This window comes from Marmota marmota, unplaced genomic scaffold (genome assembly GCF_001458135.2).
Source record: "Marmota marmota marmota unplaced genomic scaffold, marMar, whole genome shotgun sequence".
NCBI classification, from domain to species: Eukaryota; Metazoa; Chordata; class Mammalia; order Rodentia; family Sciuridae; genus Marmota; species Marmota marmota.
This window is the reverse complement of record NW_026000093.1, coordinates 506,001-531,107: the sequence shown is the minus strand read 5'-3', so window position 1 is coordinate 531,107 and position 25,107 is coordinate 506,001. Positions and strand designations below refer to the sequence as shown.

The 25,107-nt window shown below is 39.4% G+C and overlaps 1 protein-coding gene across 10 annotated transcripts in view; it reads right to left on the bottom strand.

Moving 5' to 3' along the window:
* The window catches only part of Spidr (scaffold protein involved in DNA repair), a 394,388-nt gene that overhangs the window by 251,494 nt on the left and 117,787 nt on the right, over nucleotides 1-25,107 (bottom strand). For 3 of the 10 annotated variants that reach the window (XM_048782863.1, XM_048782864.1, XM_048782867.1), the window contains 2 exons: nucleotides 16,795-17,048; nucleotides 3,722-3,817 (listed from right to left, as the gene is read on the bottom strand). The exons of 2 other annotated variants lie outside the window; for them this stretch is intronic. In XM_048782863.1, coding sequence (XP_048638820.1) covers nucleotides 3,722-3,817; nucleotides 16,795-17,048 — 350 coding nt within the window. Of the gene's footprint in view, nucleotides 1-3,105; nucleotides 3,150-3,721; nucleotides 3,820-16,794; nucleotides 17,049-20,933; nucleotides 20,975-25,107 lie in introns of those variants that run through there. 5 more of the 10 variants (XM_048782865.1, XM_048782866.1, XM_048782868.1 and 2 more) reach the window with 4 other exon arrangements.

Sequence of the window (25,107 nt, the reverse complement as noted above, 5' to 3'; positions counted from 1 at the left end):
ACTCAGAAATATGCTGAAGAACTTCTATTTTCTATACTTTATATTCCACTTATTATACAGAATCTTCTTCACATCATTCTGTTTATATGAAGAAACTCATTTCATTAGGCAGCTGAATATATACCTAGGCACTCTTACTCCAGAATCCATGCTCTCAGTCTTGATAATATACCTACCATCTCTTAAGAAATACTACTTAAAATTAAATTCATAATAATATATTACTCAGCTTTTCATCAATGTGACCAAATACCCAACATGAACAACTTAGAGGAGGAAAAGTTTATTTTGGGCTCATGATTTCACAGGTTCTGTCCATGGTTGGCCAAATCCATTGCTTTGGACCTGAGATGAGGCAAAACACCATGGTGAAAAGGCAGCAGTGGAGAAAAACTGCTCACCTTATGGTGACCAGGAAGGAGAGAGAGGGAGGAGCCCAGAGGATAAGATATAATCTCCAAGAGCATTCTTCCAGTGACCTAAATTCCTCCAACCATGCCCCATATGCCTATAGTTACCTCCTTGTTAGTACATTCATATTAGAATGGACTGATTAGATCACAACTCTCACAAAATATCTAATCATTTCAGCTCCTGCATTAACACAGGAGCTTTGGGGAATACCTCATATCCAGACTGGTACATTCCACTCCTAGTCCCCAGAAAGTCCATGTCCATCTCACAAAGTAAAATGTATTTAGGTCATCTCTAAGAGTCTCCATAGTCTTAAGAGTTTGGCATTACTCAAAAGTACAAGGTCAAAGTCCCTTCTGAGACTCAAGGAAAACTCTTGGTTTTGAGCTCCCGTAAAAATTAAAAGCAAGTTTCATACATCCAATATATAATGATACAGATTAAATATTCCTATTCCAAAAGGGAGGAATAGGGGCATAGAAAGAAGGGATGAGACCAGAACAAGACAAAACCTCAGCCAGGCAAAATTTCCTATATTTCTACTTCTGGCATTTGGGACACATGGTGGTAAGATATGATTTCCAGAGGGCTTGGGCAGCCCTGTCTCTTTGGCCTTGTTGGTTGCAGGACTGATGGCTTCTCTCCACAGTCAACAGCTTTGTCCAGCAGACAGTCCACATTACTTGCATCTCTTAATTCTGGGAGTCTCCATTCCAACTTTGTCTTCCCCTTCACAGCTTCACGCATTGTCCTGTCAGGGTCAACTTGCAGGAACTCCAACCCTGTTACAACACTTTGCCTGGCCTCCCAGAGCTTCCTTTGAAATCTTGGTGAAAGCCTCCATGACCCCTTAACTCCAGTATCCTACATTCATGAAGAATGTGGATGACTCCAAGATATGCTACCAGCTGCAGCAGTAGGTGGGTCCCCTGGCACCATGGCTGCAGTGGCCTTAATGCCTGGGTGGCTGAGCATGGTAAAACAACATTCCTAGTTCCTGTGTATAAAAAGATTTCCAACTAGCCTCTTCTCAAAGGAATTTTTACTTTTATACCCTTGAACCTATGATGGATGTGGCCTTGTCAATTTCTGAGATTCTCAAGCCATCTTTACTACTGCCTCTATGCAATGTATTTAACTTCTCTTTAGTGGCCATAAGCTCTTCATCAACCACACATTCTTTGGTCCCAATTTTATATTCACTTTCTGGCCAAACAGCAAGTTTTAAAAATCCTTCTGTTATGCTTTCTGCTCCCAAGTAGACAGCAATATACATGCCACCACCTGAATGCTCTGTTACCTTAAAATTTCCTTTGTCCAATTTAGTCTATCACCTTTAATTCAGCCTCTCACAGACTTAGGACATGAGTAAAATGTAGATAGACTATCTGAAAGAATGTATCATAAATGGACTTTGGTCCAATTTCCAATAGAATTCCCACTTCCCCCTCTGAAACTTCATGAGTACAGCCTTTACTGTCCATATTCCTACTGGCATTCTGGTCTTCTGAACTCACACTAGAATCCTCATTAAGCTCCCCTTATAACATTCTAAGTCCTTTCCAGTCTGCACTCCAAAAATTTCCAAATTCCTTCTGCAAACTAGTTCCAAAAGTTTCTATAACCACAAGGTCAGGTGAGTCACAGCAATGGACCAATTTCTGTGTTAGTCAGCTTTCAATTGCTGTGATCAAAATACCTGTCAAGAACAATTTAGAGGAGGAAAAGTTTATTTTGGCTCATGGTTTCAGAGATTTAGACCACGGTGGACCAACTCCATTGGTCTGGACCCACGGTGAGGCAGAATATCATGGTGGAAGGGTGATGATGGAGGAAAACTGTTTACCTCATGGCCAGTGAGAAACAGAGAGGGAGGAACCAAGGAAACAAGATACAATCCCCAATTCTTCAGTGACCTAACTCCTCCAGCTATGCTGAAGCACCTGTGTGTAGTTACTACTCAGTTCTTATTAGGATGAACTCAGGAGGCTATGGCTCCCATAATCTAATCATTTAACCGCCTGCATTAACACAGAAGCTTTTGGGGGACACGTCATATCCAAACCATAACACAAGAAGAAAGCAAAACATTGGGTTCTTTACACAACTACCTAGATAATTTTTTTTCCAAATATTGGTTCTCAATGCTATGACTTTAGAGAAGTTAAAAAAAAAAAAAAGAAAAATAGTATAGAGTCCCATTAGAATAGGAATTATAGGGTGAAAACGAAAAGCAAGAATAAACTTGTATACAGAAGTTACATACAAGAGGGAAAAATCTGAGTTCTCGGATAAAATTTGTGTCTCCAGTTGAGTTTAGGCACAGGTAGAGGTGGGAGGCGACTGTGCCGACGCCTCACAAGTCACTTGCTCTCTGCTCTGAATTGTCAATAGAATTCCTGCATGAATTTTCGGTCTGACAGAGCTGGACTTAATAATGGAAAAAGCATGCCTCTAATGAACAATCCTATTTCAAGTAACAAAGACCTGTACCCTACACTAACAAGAAAAAAAAAAAAAAAGTCAAAATGAAAATTCACAAAGGCCCTGCTATCTAAATCCAAATTAACTTTTCAAAGCAGTTAGCCAGGCTATTCAAAGATAAAATCCCAAACTCTAACTAAATAAAAATACAATTAATCTATCAGCAAGTCAACCCTAATTATTTTTTCTGTAAAATTGATTACTAACCTATCTGAGAAGATTGTTGACATCAATTCAACAGTCCAAAATTTCTATAAAATCAATATGAAGAAATTAAGAATAAAGATTAAAATTTTTCAACTTATATCCAGTCAAAACATTCATTAAAATATTGTAATAAAGTATACAACTAGGCAAAGAAAAAATAATGAAAATAATATTTTTAATTTTTGCTTTCTGTCAGATATAATAAGCACTGTTAAAAACAACTCAAAATAAAAGCTATGGTTTTAAACGTCCCCTCAAAAAAACAAAACAAACAAAAAGAAAACAACATGATCATAAAGCTGGGGAGATACAGCTTTATTAACAACATATTTAAATATCTAGACAATTATGCATGGATTCTTATTAGTTATGCCTCAAATAGTATCATGTATCAAAAACCAAAAAGAGAAAGAGAGAGAGGTGAGGCTGGGGGGTTATGGGAGGAGCGTGCTCCCAAAAAGAGATTGAGTATCATTTCCCATGGAGAAACACTCCAGCCTTGGAATGCCAACAACCACCTCCCTTGAACCTCCCTAGCTACCTCTTAACAGGTTTAAAAAAAATTATTTTAATCTCAGCTCTGTTCATGCTAAGGTAAGTAAAGTCTATTTCTTACACTTCTTTTGTCTTTAGTGGTAGTAATTTCTCAGACCTCTGTTCTTCTGTGATAAAAGTTGGTTGTTTTTTACTGGAAATATTTTCAAGATGATATCTGTATTCAAAACATTTTGATTAAAAAAGAACTACACTTCAACAAATCATATATTTCATGCAGAAGTTTTAAAATCATTATTAGGTGAGAGAAAAGTTTTTATTAACTTCAGAAATTAATTATACAGGGTCTTCATTACAAAACAATCCATGTTACCTTTTTCCCTGTTTCAGAAGGAGTCAGCCAACTACCATCCCTCCACCAAGAGTAGACAGTGATCACTGCCCTTTCTAATAAGAATTTCTAATTCTGAGACTCTGTGTCTAATAGAAGAAAAAAGTAGGCCCTAATCTTCATCATGTGGGATTAGGCCCTAACTTCCTTAATAAGAGTCCTATAGCGAAAGAATTAAAACCAAGAATCGGAGAGAGGGAAGATGGCGGCGAGGGGAGTGCATTGCCCCCGTGTGCTGTTTCACTGTGTGGGAGTATGACAAGTCAGGACGGCTAAAGGATATCTTGTTAGGAATTTCCAGCAATAGTGGGGTGCTCCGGAACCTGGAGGAAGGATTTCCATCGCATGAGGATCGGCTACGGGGACTCAAACCACAGAGGAGGCCAGCAGCCACCATGATGGTAAACTGACGTCACCTTCCCTGTTTTCGACTGACCGCAGCTCATTCACCCATAGATCAGGTAATTTCAGGCTGCAATTCGCCTGAGGCTTGCAGACAGATTGCTAGGGTTCAGCGCCTGGGTGCTTCTTAGAACCTGAGCTTATCGGAGTGAACACCGAGCGCGGGGCGGCCGAGTTCCGGCTCCCGGAACCGTCCCGCGGAGCCTGCGGAGGCTGCTTCTTGGACCCTGCTCCTATCAGAGCATACAACAAGCACTAAGCGGCCGAATTCCGGCTCCCGGAACTGAGCCCGCGGGGACTGCTTCTTGGAGCTTACACTTATAGGAGCTTACACCGAGCACGGAGCGGCCGAGTTCCGGCTCCCGGAACTTCCCTGGCCCGGGGCTAGGAGCCCGCGGAAACTGCTTCTCGGTCCGGGTCCTGCTGAGGGCCGGTCAGGACTCACCCGTTGCTTTGGTTGCCCGGCAAGGGGAACGAAATGCTGCCATTCGCATAGGATACCAACATGGCAGAGATCTGATGTCAGCAGAAAGCGGCGGAGGAGAGAACTTCATCAATACCAGCGGTGACATAAGCAGTTGGTCTCCTGGTAGGGGGGGTGAGGCACAGTCACCCGAGTCTCCTCAATTTGTCGTTGAGCCAGAGGGGAGAAGCCGGGCCGCCGCCAGCGCCCGGAGCAGGCCCAGCGGCTCGCCAGCGTGGTGACCGCGTGACCCCAATTGGAGAGGGGGCGGAGCGGAGCCGCCACTCGCACCCGCAAGGTGGGCAGACCCGCGACCCAGTGGTACATGGGCGTGGTAGGAGGGGCAGGGCAGAGCCGCCGTTCGCGCTTGCAAGGTAAACAGACCTGTGACAGCCGGGCGGGTCAGGCCCAGTGGCCTGCCAGTGTGGTACACATGTCACCCCAACTGGAGTAGGGGCAGAGCAGATCCTTCTCCCACGCCCGGATCAGGCCCTGCCGGTGTGGTGGTCACGTGACCCCAATTGGAGTGGGGGCGGAGCGGAACCGCCACCCGTGCCCGCAGGGTGAGCAGACCAGTGATCAAACTGCAGATCAGACCCAGGGGTCCGCAGGCGTGGTAGGAGGGGCAGGGCAGATCCGCTGCCCGCGCCTCCAAGGTAGGCAGACCTACAACAGACCGGCGGATCAGGCCCAGGAGCCTGCCGGCGTGGTACAAACACCACCCTAATTGGAGTAGTGGCAGAGCAGAGTCGCCGCCCGTGCCAGGAACAGGCCCAGCGTCCTGCAGGCGGGGTAGTCACGACACCCCAATTGGAGTAGGGGCAGAGCAGAGCCTCCACCCGTGCCCGAAAGGTGGGCAGATCTGCGACCGACCAGCGGGACAGGCCCAGTGGCCTGCCGGTACGACAGACACGTCACCCCATTTGGAGTAGGGGCAGAGTAGAGCCGCCGCCCGCGCCTGCAGGGTAGGCAAACCTGCAACCGACCGGCGGATCAGGCCCGGTGGCCTGCCGGCGTGGTACACTCGTCACCCCAATTGGAGTAGGGGCAGAACAGAGCCGCCGCCAGCGCCCAGAACAGGCCCAGTGACCTGCCGGCGTGGTAGCCACGACACCCCAATTGGAATAAGGAGAGAGCAGAGCCGCCGCCCGCACCTGCAGGAAAGATACGCAAGCAGTATGAAAAGACAAGGAAAGAAAGGACCACAAGCAATGCAGGTCAACGCAACTTTAGAAGAGGTAACAGCTGCAGCAGATGGAATGTCAGATAAAGAATTCAGGATATACATGCTTCAGATGATCTGGAGTATCAAGGAAGACATTAAACAGCAAAATCAGACAATGAAAGATCACTTCGACAATGAATTACGCAAACAAATCCAGGAAGCAAAGGATCAACTATACAGGGAGATAGAGGTTATAAAAAACAAACAAACAGAAATCCTAGAAATGCAGGAAGCAATAAACCAACTTAAAAACTCAATGGAGAATACTACCAGCAGAGTAGAACACTTAGAAGATAGAACATCAGACAATGAAGACAAAGTATTTCAACTGGAAAAGAACATAGACAGCTCAGCAAGACTGTTAAGAAACCATGAGCAGAACATCCAAGAAATATGGGATAACATTAAGAGACCAAACTTAAGAGTCATTGGGATACAGGAAGGTACAGAGCTCCAAACCAAAGGAATGAGCAGTCTATTCAATGAAATAATACGAGAAAACTTCCCAGACTTGAAGAATGAGACAGAATCCCAAATCCTAGAAGCCTACAGGACGCCGAATGTGCAAAATCATAAGAGATCCACACCTAGACACATTATAATGAAGATGCCCAACATACAGAATAAGGAGAGAATTTTAAAAGCTACAAGAGAAAGGAAGCAGATTACATTTAGGGGTAAGCCAATCAGGATAACAGCTGATCTTTCAACACAGACTCTGAAAGCTAGAAGATCCTGGAATAACATATTTCAAACACTGAAAGAAAATGGGTTCCAACCAAGAATTGTGTATCCAGCGAAATTAAGCTTCAGGATGGAAGATGAAATTAAAACCTTCCACGATAAACAAAAGTTAAAAGAATTTGCAGCTAGAAAACCATCTCTTCAAAACATCCTCGGCAAAACATTACAGGAAGAGGAAATGGAAAATAACAATGAAAACCAACAGTGGGAGGTAGGACAGTAAAGGGGGGGGAAATAATCAAAGAGGAAAACAAACCATGTTTAGTAACAGAAATAAACAAATATGGCTGGAAGAACAACCCATATCTCAATAATAACCCTAAATGTTAATGGCTTAAACTCACCAATTAAGAGACACAGGCTAGTAGAATGGATCACAAAACAAGACCCAACAATATGCTGCCTACAGGAGACGCATTTGATAGGAAAAGACATACATAGGCTGAAGGTGAAAGGTTGGGAAAAATCATATCACTCATATGGACTTCGGAAACAAGCAGGAGTGTCCATACTCATATCAAATAAAATAGATTTCAAGCCAAAGTTAATCAAAAGGGATAAAGAGGGACACTACATACTGCTTAAGGGAACCATACACCAACAAGACATAACAATCATAAATATTTATGCCCCAAACAATGGTGCAGCTATGTTCGTCAAACAAACTCTTCTCAAGTTCAAGAGTCTAATAGACCACCATACCATAATCATGGGAGACTTCAACACACCTCTCTCGCCACTGGACAGATCTTCCAAACAAAAGTTGAATAAGGAAACTATAGAACTCAATAACACTATTAATAACCTAGACCTAATTGACATATATAGAGTATACCACCCAACATCAAGCAGTTACACTTTTTTCTCAGCAGCACATGGATCCTTCTCAAAAATAGATCATATATTATGTCACAGGGCAACTCTTAGACAATATAAAGGAGTAGAGATAATACCATGCATCTTATCTGATCATAATGGAATGAAACTGAAAATCAACGATAAAAGAAGGAAGGAAAAAGCATACATCACTTGGAGAATGAACAATAGGTTACTGAATGATCAATGGGTTATAGAAGACATCAAGGAGGAAATTAAAAAATTCTTAGAGATAAATGAAAACACAGACACAACATATCGGAATCTATGGGACACATTGAAAGCAGTTCTAAGAGGAAAATTCATTGCTTGGAGTTCATTCCTTAAAAAAAGAAAAAACCAACAAATAAATGATCTCATACTTCATCTCAAAATCCTAGAAAAAGAAGAGCAAAACAACAGCAAAAGAAGTAGAAGGCAAGAAATAATTAAAATCAGAGCTGAAATTAATGAAATCGAAACAAAAGAAACAATTGAAAAAATTGACAAAACTAAAAGTTGGTTCTTTGAAAAAATAAACAAAATCGACAGACCCTTAGCCATGCTAGCGAAGAGAAGAAGAGAGAGAACTCAAATTACTAGCATACGGGATGAAAAAGGCAATATCACAACAGACACTTCAGAAATACAGAAGATAATCAAAAACTATTTTGAATCCTTATACTCCAATAAATTAGAAGATAGTGAAGGCATAGATAAATTTCTTAAGTCATATGATCTGCCCAGATTGAGTCAGGAGGATATAGACAACCTAAACAGACCAATATCAATTGAGGAAATAGAAGAAACCATCAAAAGACTACCAACTAAGAAAAGCCCAGGACCGGATGGGTATACAGCAGAATTTTACAAAACCTTTAAAGAAGAACTAATACCAATACTTTTCAAGCTACTTCAGGAAATAGAAAAGGAGGGAGAACTTCCAAATTCATTCTATGAGGCCAACATCACCCTGATACCTAAACCAGACAAAGACACTTCAAAGAAAGAAAACTACAGACCAATATCTCTAATGAACCTAGATGCAAAAATCCTCAATAAAATTCTGGCGAATCGGATACAAAAACATATCAAAAAAATTGTGCACCATGATCAAGTAGGATTCATCCCTGGGATGCAAGGCTGGTTCAATATACGGAAATCAATAAATGTTATTCACCACATCAATAGACTTAAAAATAAGAACCATATGATCATCTCGATAGATGCGGAAAAAGCATTCGACAAAGTACAGCATCCCTTTATGTTCAAAACTCTAGAAAAACTAGGGATAACAGGAACATACCTCAATATTGTAAAAGCAATCTATGCTAAGCCTCAGGCTAGCATCATTCTGAATGGAGAAAAACTGAAGGCATTCCCTCTAAAATCTGGAACAAGACAGGGATGCCCTCTCTCTCCACTTCTGTTCAACATAGTTCTCGAAACACTGGCCAGAGCAATTAGACAGACGAAAGAAATTAAAGGCATCAAAATAGGAAAAGAAGAACTTAAATTATCACTATTTGCAGATGATATGATTCTATACCTAGCAGACCCAAAAGGCTCTACAAAGAAACTATTAGAGCTAATAAATGAATTCAGCAAAGTGGCAGGATATAAAATCAACACGCATAAATCAAAGGCATTCCTGTATATCAGCGACAAATCCTCTGAAATGGAAATGAGGACAACCACTCCATTCACAATATCTTCAAAAAAAATAAAATACTTGGGAATCAACCTAACAAAAGAGGTGAAAGACTTATACAATGAAAACTACAGAACCCTAAAGAGAGAAATAGAAGAAGATCTTAGAAGATGGAAAAATATACCCTGTTCATGGATAGGCAGAACTAACATCATCAAAATGGCGATATTACCAAAAGTTCTCTATAGGTTTAATGCAATGCCAATCAAAATCCCAACGGCATTTCTTGTAGAAATAGAGAAAGCAATCATGAAATTCATATGGAAAAATAAAAGACCCAGAATAGCAAAAACAATGCTAAGCAGGAAGTGTGAATCAGGCGGTATAGCGATACCAGACTTCAAACTATACTACAGAGCAATAGTAACAAAAACAGCATGGTACTGGTACCAAAACAGGCGGGTGGACCAATGGTACAGAATAGAGGACACAGAAACCAATCCACAAAACTACAACTATCTTATATTTGATAAAGGGGCTAAAAGCATGCAATGGAGGAAGGATAGCATCTTCAACAAATGGTGCTGGGAAAACTGGAAATCCATATGCAACAAAATGAAACTGAATCCCTTTCTCTCGCCATGCACAAAAGTGAATTCAAAATGGATCAAGGAGCTTGATATCAAATCAGAGACACGCCGTCTGATAGAAGAAAAAGTTGGCTACGATCTACATACTGTGGGGTCGGGCTCCAAATTCCTCAATAGGACACCCATAGCACAAAAGTTAATAACTAGAATCAACAAATGGGACTTACTCAAACTAAAAAGTTTTTTCTCAGCAAAAGAAACAATAAGAGAGGTAAATAGGGAGCCTACACCCTGGGAACAAATCTTTACTCCTCACACTTCAGATAGAGCCCTAATATCCAGAGTATACAAAGAACTCAAAAAATTAGACAATAAGAGAACAAACAACCCAATCAACAAATGGGCCAAGGACCTGAACAGACACTTCTCAGAGGAGGACATACAGTCAATCAACAAGTACATGAAAAAATGCTCACCATCTCTAGCTGTCAGAGAAATGCAAATCAAAACCACCCTAAGATACCATCTCACTCCAGTAAGATTGGCAGCCATTAGGAAGTCAAACAACAACAAGTGCTGGCGAGGATGTGGGGAAAAGGGTACACTTGTACATTGCTGGTGGGACTGCAGATTGGTGCAGCCAATTTGGAAAGCAGTATGGAGATTTCTTGGAAAGCTGGGAATGGAGCCACCATTTGACCCAGCTATTCCCCTTCTTGGTCTATTCCCTAAAGACCTAAAAAGAGCATGCTACAGGGACACTGCTACATCGATGTTCATAGCAGCACAGTTCACAATAGCAAGACTGTGGAACCAACCTAGATGCCCTTCAATAGACGAATGGATAAAAAAAATGTGGCATTTATACACAATGGAGTATTACTCTGCATTAAAAAATGACAAAATCATAGAATTTACAGGGAAATGGATGGCATTAGAGCAGATTATGCTAAGTGAAGCTAGCCAATCCCTAAAAAACAAATGCCAAATGTCTTCTTTGATATAAGGAGAGTAACTAAGAACAGAGTAGGGACGAAGAGCAGGAGAAGAAGATTAACATTTAACAGGGATGAGAGGTGGGAGGGAAAGGGAGAGAGAAAGGAAAGTGCATGGTAATAGAAGGAGACCCTCAGGGTTACACAGTGGAGGAGGTAGAGAGAGAGGAGGGGAGGGGAGGGGAGAGGTGAGAGGTGGGGAGGGTGGAGGATGGGAAAGGCAGCGGAGCACAACAGACACTAGGAGGGCAATTTGTAAATCAATGGATGTGTAACTGATGTGATTCTGCAATCTGTGTATGGGGTGAAGGTGGGAGTTCATAACCCACTTGAATCAAAGTGTCAAATATGATATGCCAAGAAATTTGTAACGTTTTGAACAACCCACAATAAAAAATTAAAAAAAAAAACAAAAAAAAAAAACACCAAGAATCAATAAATGGGATGGACTAAACTAAAAAGTTTCTTCTCAGCAAAAGAGACATCTGTGAGGCTAACAAAGAGCCTACATCCTGGGAGCAAATTTTTGCACCTCACACATCAGATAGAGCACTAATCTCTAGGGTATATAAAGAACTTAAAAAAAGTAAGCACCAAAAAAACAAATAACCCAATCAACAAATGGAGGACCTGAACAGACACTTCTCAGAAGAGGATATAAAATCAATCAACAAATATATGAAAAAATGTTCATTATCTTTAGCAATTAGAGAAATGGAAATCAAAACTACTCTAAGGTATCATCTCACTCCAGTCAGAATGGCAGCTATTATGAAGACAAACAACAATAAGTGCTGGTGAGGATGTGGGGGAAAAGGTACACTCCTACATTGCTGGTGGGACTGAAAATTGGTGCAGTCAATATGGAAAACAGTATGGAGATTCCTTGGAAATCTGGGAATGGAACCACCATTTGACCCAGCTATCCCTCTCCTCAGTCTATAGCCAAAAGACTTAAAAACAGCATACTACAGGAACACAGCACAATGTTTATAGCAGCACAATTCACAATAGCTAAACTGTGGAACTAATCTAGATGCCCTTCAGTGGATAAATGGATAAAAAAAATGTGGCCTATATACACAAGGGAATATTACTCAGCAATAAAAGAGAATAAAATCATGGCATTTGCAGGTAAATGGATGACCTTGGAGAAGATAATGCTAAGTGAAGTTAGCCAATCCCCAAAAAACAAATGCTAAATGTTTTCTCTGAGATAAGGAGGCTGACTCATAGTGGGGTAGGGAGGGGGAGCGTGGGAGGAATAGATGAATTCTAGATAGGGCAGAGGGGTGGGAGGGAAAGGGAAGGGACAGGGGATTAGCAAGGATGGTGGAATGTGATGGACATCCTTATCCAAAGTATATGTATGAAGACATGAATTGGTGTCAACATACTTTATCTACAACCAGAGATATGAAAAATTGTGGTATATATGGTAATAAGAATTGTAATGCATTCTGCTGTCATTTAATTTTTTAAAAAAAATCAATTAAAAAAAAAAAAACAACAGTAAGTCTCATTAGAACAGTGTATCTTCCATGCCTGGGGATGACAGTCCTAATAACATCAAAGTACCTCGATTTTTAAATATGTAAATAGCAACTTTAAAAGGGAAAATGCAAAATACACTTCTTAAATTTTTCTTAGAAATCACTAGAAGAAAGTAATCATTTGCATATTGCTGAAGCTACTTTAATCACCTCTATTTGCCTTTTTGTTTCCCTCAGTACACCCCAGTACTGAGTACAAACAGTGCTCTTTTGTCCTCACTTTTCTCATCAATGGGACTGACTGGAAAGTATCTTGTTCTTCACTGCTGCTTCAAGATCTTCTTGAACCCTCCCTAGATTCCAGCCCACCCTGACTGAACTGCACTTGGGGTAGGCACCTTCTGTGCTGTCCCTACCAACCACAAAGGCCTTTCCTGTCTGCTGGCCACCATTCCTGTTGATTTCAGTGCCCATGAGGCTTTGGTGACTCTACCTCCCCATTCCTTGAACTCCTATCCAAGACTGTGTCCTTCACCAACCTCAGCATCCATCTTCCACAGTCTTTCTCTAAACTTCAGAGTTTACCAACTGTCTCTGTCCATTAACTCCATTCTAAGTTACCCATCACCCCATAGTAGCCTGACTCTAAAAGCACCTGACAAATCTCTCCCCATCCCCCATCTATTGGTCCTGCCCAGACTTCTACAACCCATCTTCACCCTGCATGTACTCAATCCTGCCTTATCTATTTTAGCTTTAATGAACCATTAATATAACTACTTTCTTGGAACTTCTGCCAACTCTTTTCAAGGTACAACTGGACATTACCCACACTCTGTCTGTTTACAGTTGCAGTCCCAGGGTTGGATCCACACTGGCTGGTTTATCTCAAGCTCAATTCAAGGCAACTGCTCCCAGACAACCCTGGAGCATTTCCCCAGCCTATTTACTCCTATAATATAACTTTTATACGTCTTTCTTCACTCTCTCTATAAGCTGATAAAAGAATTTCTTATTTCACTGAAATAGAAGTGAACAGAAAGAATTTGCTTCCAAGCCACATGTATCTATCTGTACTGCATGGACTCCACCCTTCCATCTGCCCACAGATGGACTGTTTGGGCTTTTGACCAGGTATATCCCTGCACCTGCATGGACTTTGTCTTCCTGTGGTCCATGTATGGACGACTCTGACCTCCTGACCAGATCTCCCCTGCTCGTGGCCTCCTTTCACCACATCAGATACAATGCTATCACTTATCCTCTCTCCTCTGCCTCAGCAGTTTCTCCTTCTCTCCTGGAACTCTCAACATAAAAACTCGTTGAAGTTTCTTCCACCTTAAAACAAGTAACCTCAACCCTCACAATCCCTTCCAACTCACATCCTTAAAGGGAAACTCCTCCAAAGAGTTTTATCCTTGCTGCTTCAGTTTCTTGCTTTGTATGAGCTCTAGCATCTACAGCACTCTCCTTTGCCTGACCACTCTGTTGAGCAGCTCCACATCCGCATCCTACACACTGAGATCACAGGGTCAGCCCTGGAGCACCTTAGTAGGTCTTTAGTAGTGCTGGAGACATTACTTTTGTAAGTAAAAAGGCTAATTTCTTTAATAGACTTCCTTTCCTTTCTCTATTACAAATCACCTCCATTCTTTTTTGAGGCCACATCTTCTTCACTTTGGGCATTGTTGGGATTCACCCTCATATAACTGTGACCATCCTGACTTATAACACCCATGAATGCCCCTGAGTAACTCTGATCAGTTTTCTTGCATTTATTCTCAGCATACTATAAATAAACAAAACTATTAGAATGGTATGTGGAGCTACATGACTGGACCCTGGTACCATCAGTGCCAGGAATGTGCCTGATATCTTTGATATAACTGAGATACACCAGGTATCTGTACTTGGATAAAGTCACTTTTGTCCTGAGAACTTTAAAAGCCCCCTTCCTCTGACTCAAATTGCAGAGGTCCACTGGTAATTACTGTCACCCATGGTCACACTTCTGTCAGTAAGCCCTCAATAAATGGCACTCTGTGCAATCTGGATATGTTTGCCTCTTTCATGGTTTCTTGGGGCTGGTTCTTATAACAGTGCCAGGTTTTCTAGGACAGGTATACAGCCTTGTATCGTATATCTTGAAAACAAAATGTCGGGAACAGGCAGGAACTTTCTCACTATGCTTGCTATACTTGGCCCACTGGACTCTGCCTTATCTTTCCTTCATTGAGATCTTATTCCACTTTCTATCTTCACTGACCCTCCCCATCATCTCAAATACTATCTCTCCTATTCTCTTTAACCTCTCTAGAGCAAGGTAACCCTGAATTTAAAAATAGGAATCAGGGTATGATCCCCACCCCTTGTGGCACACTCCTTCAACCCAGGCTCTCCTAAGTAAGCATCTTCTTCTTAGTGTAAATCCACTTGACCTTTTTATGTTTTTATTAGTGCATTATAGCTATACGTAACAATGGGGTTCATTTTGACATAATTTTATATGCACAGAATATAATTTGTTCTATTCATCACTAGTACTTCCTCTCCTTCTTTCCCCCTCTTCCACTGTCTACTCCATTAGCTTTCCCTCCATCTATGTATTTTTATATAAATTAATGCTCTATAGGTATAAATAAAGATGGAGTTCACTGTGGTACATTCACACATGCACACAGCATAATTTGGTTAAACTCCTTCTGTAGTTTCTCTTCTTTCTTGTCCCTTCCCCTTCCCCCAACTCCATTCTTCTACTCCATTGATCTCCCTTGCATTTTCATAATGTCTCTCCCTTCCTCCCTGCTTATTTTGGTCTAGTTTCAGCATATGAGGAAAAAAAATGCAACCCTTGATTTTTTTGCATCTGGCTTACTTCCCTTAATATGATGTCCTCTAGTTCCATCCATTTACCAGCAAATGTCATAATTTCCATTCTTCTTTATGGCTGAGTAGTATTCCATTGTGTATATATACCACATTTTCAGTATCCATTCATCTGTTGAAGGACACCCAGGTTATTTCCATAATCTGGCTATTGTGAATTGTGAATAAACATTGATGTGGCTGTGTCCCTATAGTATGCTGATTTTAGATCTTTTGGATATATACCAAGAGGTGGGATAATGGGGTCATATGGTGGTTCTATTCCCAGTTTTTTGCGGCATCTCCATACTGCCTTTTAGGGGGTTGCACTAATTCACAGTCCCACCAGCAATGTATGAATGTACCTTTTCCCCTACATCCTTGCCACCATTTATTATTACTTGTATTCTTAATGACTGTCAATCTAACAAGAGTGAGATGAAATCTGAATGTAGATTTTGATTTGCATTTCCCTGACTACAATGGATGTTGAACATTTTTTTCATATATTTGTTGGTCATTTTTACTTCTTCTTTGAGGAGTGTGTGTTTAGTTCTTTTGTCCATTTATTGGGTTATTTGCTTTTTTGGTGTTGAGTTTTTTGAGTTCCTTTTATATTTGGGATATTAATCCCCTATCAGAGGAGTACCTGGCAAAGATTTTCTCCTATTCTGTAGGTCTCTCTACACTCTTGCTCCCTTTGTTGTGCAGAAGCTTTTTAATTTGAGGGCATCCACTTACTGATTCTTGGTTCTATTTCTTGTGCTTTAGGGGTCTTGTCTTCTTTTGATGTGGAGATAACATCTATGGATCCAACTGTGCTCTTCCTGACCATGTTAACATTCCACAGAAACTCCTTTTCCATAGAACTGTCTACTACTTTTGCTTTTGTCATTTGGTATTGTTTTATTCTTATTTGACAAATAAAGAGTCACAGGGTTGGGACAGGTCCCTATAGGCTGTTCCATGCAACCTACCTGGCCTGCCAAAATTAGCACCTACTATGCTAGTGATAGGTATATTTTTCCACGATGGCTCTCTACACACACACCAACTATTGTCTCTGAGTCTTGGCTCTCTCATACTTTTTGCATGTTCAGTGTAGAGCTAGCTAATCACTCTCATAATACCCATAAAAGTAATCTGATACAGTCTATATGTACTTTTTTTCTCTTTAGATAAGTTACTTAAGAATAGAACACTTGCCTTTAGTGTTTAAAACAGTACCTGAAGAACTGATCCACAAGAAAGTTTGATAAGCCCAACAACAATTCTCCATTCAGGAAAGCAATCAAGTAAGCTAGTTGTAATTAAATCCATGAATACTCAACTTGAATGAACAATTTCATAAATCAGCTCCAGAATTTAGGACTTCAATAACTGCTTATCAGTATTATAATTCTATTCTGCCAAATTTACTTCCCAAGGAAACAAATTTTTAAAAATTAACATTTGAGATTTACAGGGTTTTAAGAAAGAGAAAAGCTGGGAATAAAGTATTTAAAAAGATATAGTTTAACCTTAAAAGTTTCTTCTTCTTTGATGAGTTTTCTGGAGTCCTGGGAAACTTAGCTATCTGCTTCTGGGGTATACACAAGACACTCTCTGTTGATTTCACTCTTGTGTTGAACAGGCTGTCCATAACCTGTCTTGCATCAGAATCATATTCCATGTGGTATTTGTGAGGGGATTCTGAATCAATGAATAGGACATTTTCTGAGTCATCTTCTTTGTTGCTATCTGATGAATACTCCAAAATTTCTGCAGAAATTGGCTGGGAAAATTAAGAGAAATGCAATTAAGTATTCTTTAGTCAAGCCTATAATTCTATTCCTTTATGATTATGTTCCTTAAAACAGCTTTAAAATATAGTATCTGTAGCTTAGACTGTTTTGACACAAAATCCAACAGTAACCAATATAAAATAAGATTAGGTTATGTCAATTGTAAAACACACATTATCTTATAGAGGCCACCAAAATCAGTATAAATATATTTCTATCTTCTTTTAGCAAACATGTTTAACCCATATAGGCAGTCTCTGAAACTGAACAAATAGAACTACATGAGAGGTTGATTCTAGTCATTGTAATGTGAACACTTAATTAAAAAAAAAAAAATTCTTGAGGCCCAGAATAGCCAAAGCAATCCTTAGGGAGAAAGGTGATGTAGGAAGCATCACAATACTAGACCTCAAATTATAGTATAGGACGAGAGTAACAAAAACAGGATGGGACTGGCATCAAAACAGGCTAGAAGACCAAAGGATTGAAATAGAAGACACAGAGACAAACCTACATAAATACAGTTACCTCATACTAGGCAAAGTCACCATAAACATATTGGAAAAAAGATAGCCTCTTCAACAAATGGGGCTGGAAAAACTGGAAATCCATATGTAGTGGAATAAAATTTAATCCCTATCTCTCACACTGCACAAAACTCAACTCAAAGTGGATCAAGGCTTCTACTCATTAGACCAGAGACCCCGTGCCTACTGAAAGAAAGGCCCAACTCTCAGGTTGGCTTAAAAATTGATTTCCTCAACAAGACTCCTAAAGAACAAGCAGCAAAATCAGAATTCAATAAATGGGATGGCATCAAACTAAAAAGCTTCTTCATAGCAAAGGAAACAATCAAGAATGTGAAAAGAAAGCCTATAGAATATGAGAAAATCTTTGCCATCTGTACCTCAGACAGAACATTAATTTCCAGGATATACACAGAACTTAAAACCATAACACCAACCAACAAACAAACAAAAACAAATAGCCCAATCAATAAATGGGCAAAGGACCTGAACAGGCACTTCACAGAAGAAATAAATATGGTCAACAAATATATGAAAAAATTTTCAACATCTCTAGCAATTAGAGAAATGCAAATTAATACTACACAGAGATTCCATCTCATTCTAGTCAGAATGGCAATGGTCAAGAATATAAGGAACAGAACTGGGGTTGTGGCTAAATGGTTGAATATGCCTAGCATGTATGGGGCACTAGGTTCAAATTCTCAGCACCATATACAAGTAACAGATAAGTAAATAAATAGATGTCCATCAGCAAGTGTGTGTGTGTGTGTGTGTGTGTGTATAACAAATAACAATAAGTGTTGGTGAGGATGTGAGGGAAAATTCTCACTGGCACAACTTCAAATTAGTGCAACCACTCTGGAAAGCAGTAATGGACACTCCTCAGAAAACCTAGAATGGAACCACCATCTGACCCAGTTATATCCTTCCTTGGTTCATACTGAGAGGGACTTAGAAACAGGACATTCAGTGATGCAGCCACATCAATATTATAGCAGCTCAATTCACAATAGCTAAGCTATGGAACCAACATAGATGCCCTTCAACAGACTGATGGATAAGGAAAATGTGGTATATACACACAATGGAATAATAAATCAGCCACAAAGAAGAATGAAATTATGACATTTGCCAGTAAATGGCTGGTACTGGAGACTATTGTGCTAAGTGAAATAAGCCAGTCTGGAAAAAAACAAAGATCAAATGTTCTCTCTAACATGTGGAAACTAATACACAATAAGTGGGGGTGGTGGAGAAAAGAGAAGTTCATTGGATGAGACAAAGGGGAATGAAGGAAAGGGAGAGAGGATGGAAATAGGAAAGACAGTAAGACAGCAGAATGGATCAGCTATAACTTTCCTAAGTTCATATAAAATACACAATCCGTGAAATTCCACATCATGTATGATAATAAGAATGAGATCCTAATTAGAATAAGTTATACTCTGTATGTATAATATGTCAAAATACATTTTACTGTCATGTACATCTAGAAAGAATTTTTAAAAATAAACAACAACAAAAAATTTTGGATTTTAAAATTTAATGTGAATCTAAATAACTTTTATTATAAATCAAATACAAAAAAATAGTGCATCTTTAATTTTTTACCATTTGATTTCACAAAGCAGTCTCTAAGGGTAAAGATGAGAACCTGACTTTTCTAGCATAATCCAAATAGTTTTCAGAGACTAGTGAGAAATTGCTAGTATCAACAGAAACTTTTTTCTTCTTTTTTTCCCCCTGTATTGGGGATTGAGTCCATTACCATTCTATCTCTAAGCTACATTACAGACCTTTTTATTTTACTTTGAGATAGATTTTCACTAAGTTGCCCAGTCTGTTCCTTGAACCTGTGATCCTTTGGCTTGCTGAGTAGCTGGGGTAACAGTTGTAGGCTGCCACAATTGGCTAAATAAATACTCTTTAAAAATGAGTCATTGTCTCCATTCTCTAAAATGTTTCTTCCTTCTCCTACTCAAATTTCTGACCTTCCATTCCGACCAGCAGACCCCTGCCTGAGCTCAGGACTGCCACAGATCCACCCACACCAACCTGTGTGGGGACCCAGGTTCCGAATAGGCCCGTGTCCATCCCACCACTGGCAGACATCTCTGCCAGAGCTCAGGCTCTGGCACAGGACCGCCTCTTCCAACCAACAGACCCCTGCCACAGCCCAGGCCAGGCCCAAATCCACCTACAGGGACATATGTGGGACCCAGGCCAGGGTAGGTTCGAGTCCACCACACCTCTGCTCCCAATCTGGGAGCCCAAGCGTAAACCACTTCAATCTTGGGACACTACAGACATCACCACAGACTACCCCATGCAGTAGCCCCTAACTTTTGACAACAGACAGGGCCTAGAAGCAACTGCATCACAGAGCAAGCATCCCAAATACTGTAAGGCCCACCCTTTCAGGCCCATCTCTGTAAGATGCTGCATCCATCTTGGGGCACCTCCACTATTATCTCAAGTTACCTCGGCTATTGCTGCCGCCATTTTAGTTGCAGAAGTATACACTGAGGGACACCAGCAGGGTCTGGAAGCCCAACATCAAGGTGAGGTTCAGACAATTTGCATGGATACTACAAGGGTAGAAAGTGTAATATCTCAGATTCTGCACTGCAAGATTGGAAGACACATAGACAATATGAAAAAACAAGGAAGGAAAGTGCCCCAAACAAACCAGGATACTACAATAACAGAACCCATGGACAACAAAGTTGATGAAATGTCAGAGAAGGAGTTCAGAAGGTTCATAATTAAAATGATCTGTGAATTAAAGAATGACCTAAATGAGGAAATACAGGCAAAAATTGATCACTCTAACAAAGAGATAAGAGAGTAAATATACATAGCAAAAGATTACTTCAAGAAAGAGATAGAGATTCTGAAGAAAAAAAAACCCACTCAGAAATAAAGAAAACAATAAATCAAATAAAATACTCAATAGAAAACATAGCCAACAGATTAGATCACTTGAAAGAAAGAACATCAGATAATGAAGACAAAGTATACAATATGGAAAATAAAGTTGATCACACAGTAAAGTTGGTAAGGAACCATGAACGGAACATCTAAGAATTATAGAATAGCATCAAAAGACTAAATGGAAGAGTTATTGGGATAGAGGAAGGCACAGAGTTTCAAACCAAAGGAATGAACCATCTCTTCAATGAGATAATATCAGAAAGTTTCCCAAGCATGAAGAATAACTTGGAAAACCAAATACAAGACGCTTACAGGACAGCAAATGTATAAAATTACAGATCTACACCAAGGCACATTATAATGAAAATACCTAGCATATAGAATAAGGATAAAATCTTTAAAAAAAAATACCTTTATTTTTATTTATTTTTATGTGGTGCTGAGGATCGAACACAGGGCCTCGCACATGCTGGGCAAGTGCTCTACCACTGAGCCACAACTCCAGCCCCAAGGATAGAATCTTAAAAGCCCTAAGAGAGAGGAAACAGATCACAAATAGGAGGAGACCAATGTATATATCAGAAAAATTTTCAACGCAGACCCTCAAAGCCAGGAGATCATGAAATGACATATACCAAGCTCTGAAAGAAAATGGATGCTAACCAAGAATCTTATATCCAGCAAAATTAAGCTTTAGATTTGATGATGAAATAAAAACCTTCTGTGATAAACAAAAGTTAAAAGAATTTACAACTAGAAAGCCTGCACTATAGAATATCCTCAACAAAATATTCCAATAAGAGAAAATGAAAAACAATGATGAAAATCAGCAGGGGGAGGTATTATACTAAAGGAAAACTAATCAGAAGAGAAACTAAGTTAAGTTAAACACCAAATAAACAAAAATGGCTGGGAATACAACTCATGTCTCAATAATAACCCCAAAAGTTAATGGCCTAACCTCACCAATCAAAAGACAGCATATTGTAAGACAAGCATATTGAAGCAAAAAAAAAAAAAAAAGACCCAACAATATGCTGCCTCCAAGACTACCTCCAAGAGATTCATCTCATAGGAAAAGATATCCACAGAGCAATGGTGAAAGGATGTGAAAAAAAATCATACCACTCACATGGATTGTGGAAGCAAGCAGGGGTTTCCACCCTCATATCAAATAAAGTAGACTTCAAGCTAAAGTTAATCAAAAGGGATAAAGACGGATACTACATACTGCTCAAGGGAACCATACACCAACAAGACTTAACAATTATAAATATATATGCCCCAAACAATGGAGCATCTACGTTCATCAAACTCTTCTCAAGTTCAAGAGTCAAACAGACAAAAAAAACAACAATTCTTAATTGACTTCAACACATCTCTTTCATTACTGGATAGATCTTCCAAACAACAGCTAAACAAAGAAACTGTAGAACTCAATAATACAATCAATAACTTAGACTTAACTAACATACAGACTATTTCATCCTTCAACAAGTGAATAAACTTTCTTCTCAGCAACACATGGATTCTTCTCTAAAACAGACCATATATTATGCCACAAAGCAACTCTTAGCAAATATAAAAAAGTAGAAATACTAGTTTGCATTCTATCAGATCATAATGGAATGAAATTAGAAATCAATAATAAAATAAAAAAATGAAAACTACTCCCACACCTGGAGATTACATAATATGCTACTGAATGAACTATGGGTTGCAAAAGACATCAGGGAAGAGATTAAAAAATTCTTAGAGGTGAATGAAAACACAGATACAACATATAGAAATCTCTGGGACACATGAAAGCAGTTCTAAGAGAAAAGTTCATTGCATGGAGTTCATCCCTTAAAAGAAGAAAAAGTCAACAAATAATAACTTAACATTACATCTCAAAGCCCTAGAAAAAGAACAAATCAACACCAAATGCAGGAGAAGAAAGGAAATAATTAAAATCAGAGATGAAATCAACAAAATTGAAAAAAAAAAAAAAGGAAACAATTGACAAAACTGACTAAATAATAGTTGGTTCTTTGAAAAAAATAAATAAAATTGACAAACCCTTAGCCATGGTAATGAAGAGAAGGAGAGAAAAAACTCAAATTGCTAACATACCTGATGAACAAGGAAATATCACAACAGATACTACAGAAATACATAAGATAATTAGAAATTATTTTGAAAAAATGTACTCCAATAGAAAATATCAAAGGCATCAACAAATTTCTAGAGTCATATGATTTGCCCAAATTGAATCAGGATGATATACACAATTTAAACAGATCAATTTCAAGTGATCAAACAGAAGACACCATCAGAAGTCTACCAACCAAGAAAAGCCCAGGACTGGATGGATACACAGCTGAGTTCTACAAGACCTTTAAAGAAGAGCTAATACCAATACTCTTCAATTTATTTCAGGAAAAAGAAAAAGAGGGAGCACTTCCAAACTCATTCTATGAGGCCAATATCAACCTGATTCCAAAACCAGGCAAAGACACATCAAAAAAAAGAAAACTTGAATAAAATAAAATTTGGCAAATCGAATGCAAAAACATATCATAAAGATAGTACACCATGATCAAGTGGGGTTCATTCCATTGATGCAAGGATGGTCCAACATATGGAAATCAATAAATGTAATTCATCACATCAATAGACTCAAAGTAAGAACCATATGATCATCTCAATAGACACAAAAAAGCATTGATCTGTTTAAATTGTGTATATCATCCTTTTTTCAAAGAACTAACTGTTATTTAGTCAGTTTTGTCAATTATTTCCTTTTTTTTCAATTTTGTTGATTTCATCTCTGATTTTAATTATTTCCTTTCTTCTCCTGCATTTGGTGTTGATTTGTTCTTTTTCTAGGGCTTTGAGATGTAATGTTAAGTCATTATTTGTTGACTTTTATCCTTCCATATTCTAATTGTCCAGTGTACTGGCAGCCCCACCTATTTTAGTACTATAGCAATCATATATTAAAAGTGAATTGCACTTAGTTGAATGGGTTTCCTGAACCCTATCAACTCATAATTCAAGTATAATCTTCCTCGTGAGGAGCCCCATCTACTTTGATGTATTAATATGAACTGTGTCCCTGGCAAAGTAGCAGGCACTTGGGTAAAATGGCAAAGAGGACATGTTTGTGGGTACATATGCACACATGTATGCTGGGGCAGCTCCAGAGTTTTCAAAATTTGCTAACTTACATAAAGGCTTATCACATTTTGCATTTTCTGGGGATTGTACAGTTAAGCAAGTAAGCCCTTTTTAAGAGTCTTTAAAAAAGACATTGTCCATCTGTATACCTCATCAAAAATACTGCTTGCATGGTTACCTGCTATTAGACACTTTAATAATTTCTAAAAAGGAAGAAGTTTTAAAGCAAATGAAGAGCTTAGTTCCATTACCTTTACACCCTTTGGGTTTGTTTCTAAATCGCTATAACTACTGGCTCACCCATTAATTAAGCACCAGGGAATGTTTACTCCAGAAGACAGCTTCTCAATAAATATTAACTATGACCCACCAAAAGAACCAGAGAAGTTTAGACTGCAAATAAAGCTGCTTGCCATTGAGAAACTTTATACATTACTTGAGAAATCCATATTTAAGTAATTTCATCTTTTTGTTCAATCTTTTTCTTAAAATAAAGTACTTTGTGCTTCATTCTAGAAGTCTATGAGCTTCAACACTATTGCCATCTGTGGCTGGACATGGTAACAGAGGCCATACTGTGCATTCTAGGGTATCGAGTAGCATCCCTGGCTAGATGGTCCACCCACTAGGTGACAGTATCACCATACCCACCAGTCATGACAATCAAAAATTTCTCCAGATACTTTTGCCAAAATAAGTCAACAAAAAAACAACCACAGGCAGACTATGCTGGGGACTTACATGCAAATGTGAAGAGGATTCATAGCACTCCATGGGGATGAGGGAGGTCACACACAAACAGTTATAAAACACTGTGGTAGGAGTATTGCAATAGAGGTATGACTTGAACTCCAATAATGTAGAAGAGGAACAAAGTCAGGTGGGGAACAAAGATAAGGGGAGTAAAGAGATTAGGTAAAGCATCAGAAAGTTTTGTTTCCCAGGATCTGACACCTGAAGTGGTGTTAATAAGTGGAAGTTAACAAGGCAGGGAAAGGAAGAAGTACATCCCTTGGAGAAAAAACAGTGTGAACAGGGAGAACAGAAGACATGCAGGAAAATCTGCAAGAACTGTTAAGAGATGAGGCTGCAGAATGGCCTTTGAAAACCCAAAACAGTATCTGCTTTACTCTGAAGCAGAGGGGTGCCAATGGCAGGTCTAAAAAGGACTAACAACATCAGATGCTAACATGGAAAATGATTATCAGACAATAATCCAAATAGGAACCATGCCAGCAGGTTGGGAATGCAGGAAGCTAAAAGGCTCTTCCATAATCAGACTCAAACACAAAAAGGATATGAGTAGTAGTAGAAACAGAGAGAGGCAGATTTGAAGGAAATCAATACAACCACACTTGTTAGGAATGAAAATGAGTGTTAAGTCTAGGAAGACCCCAGGCATCCAGTTTGGGCAATAATTAAG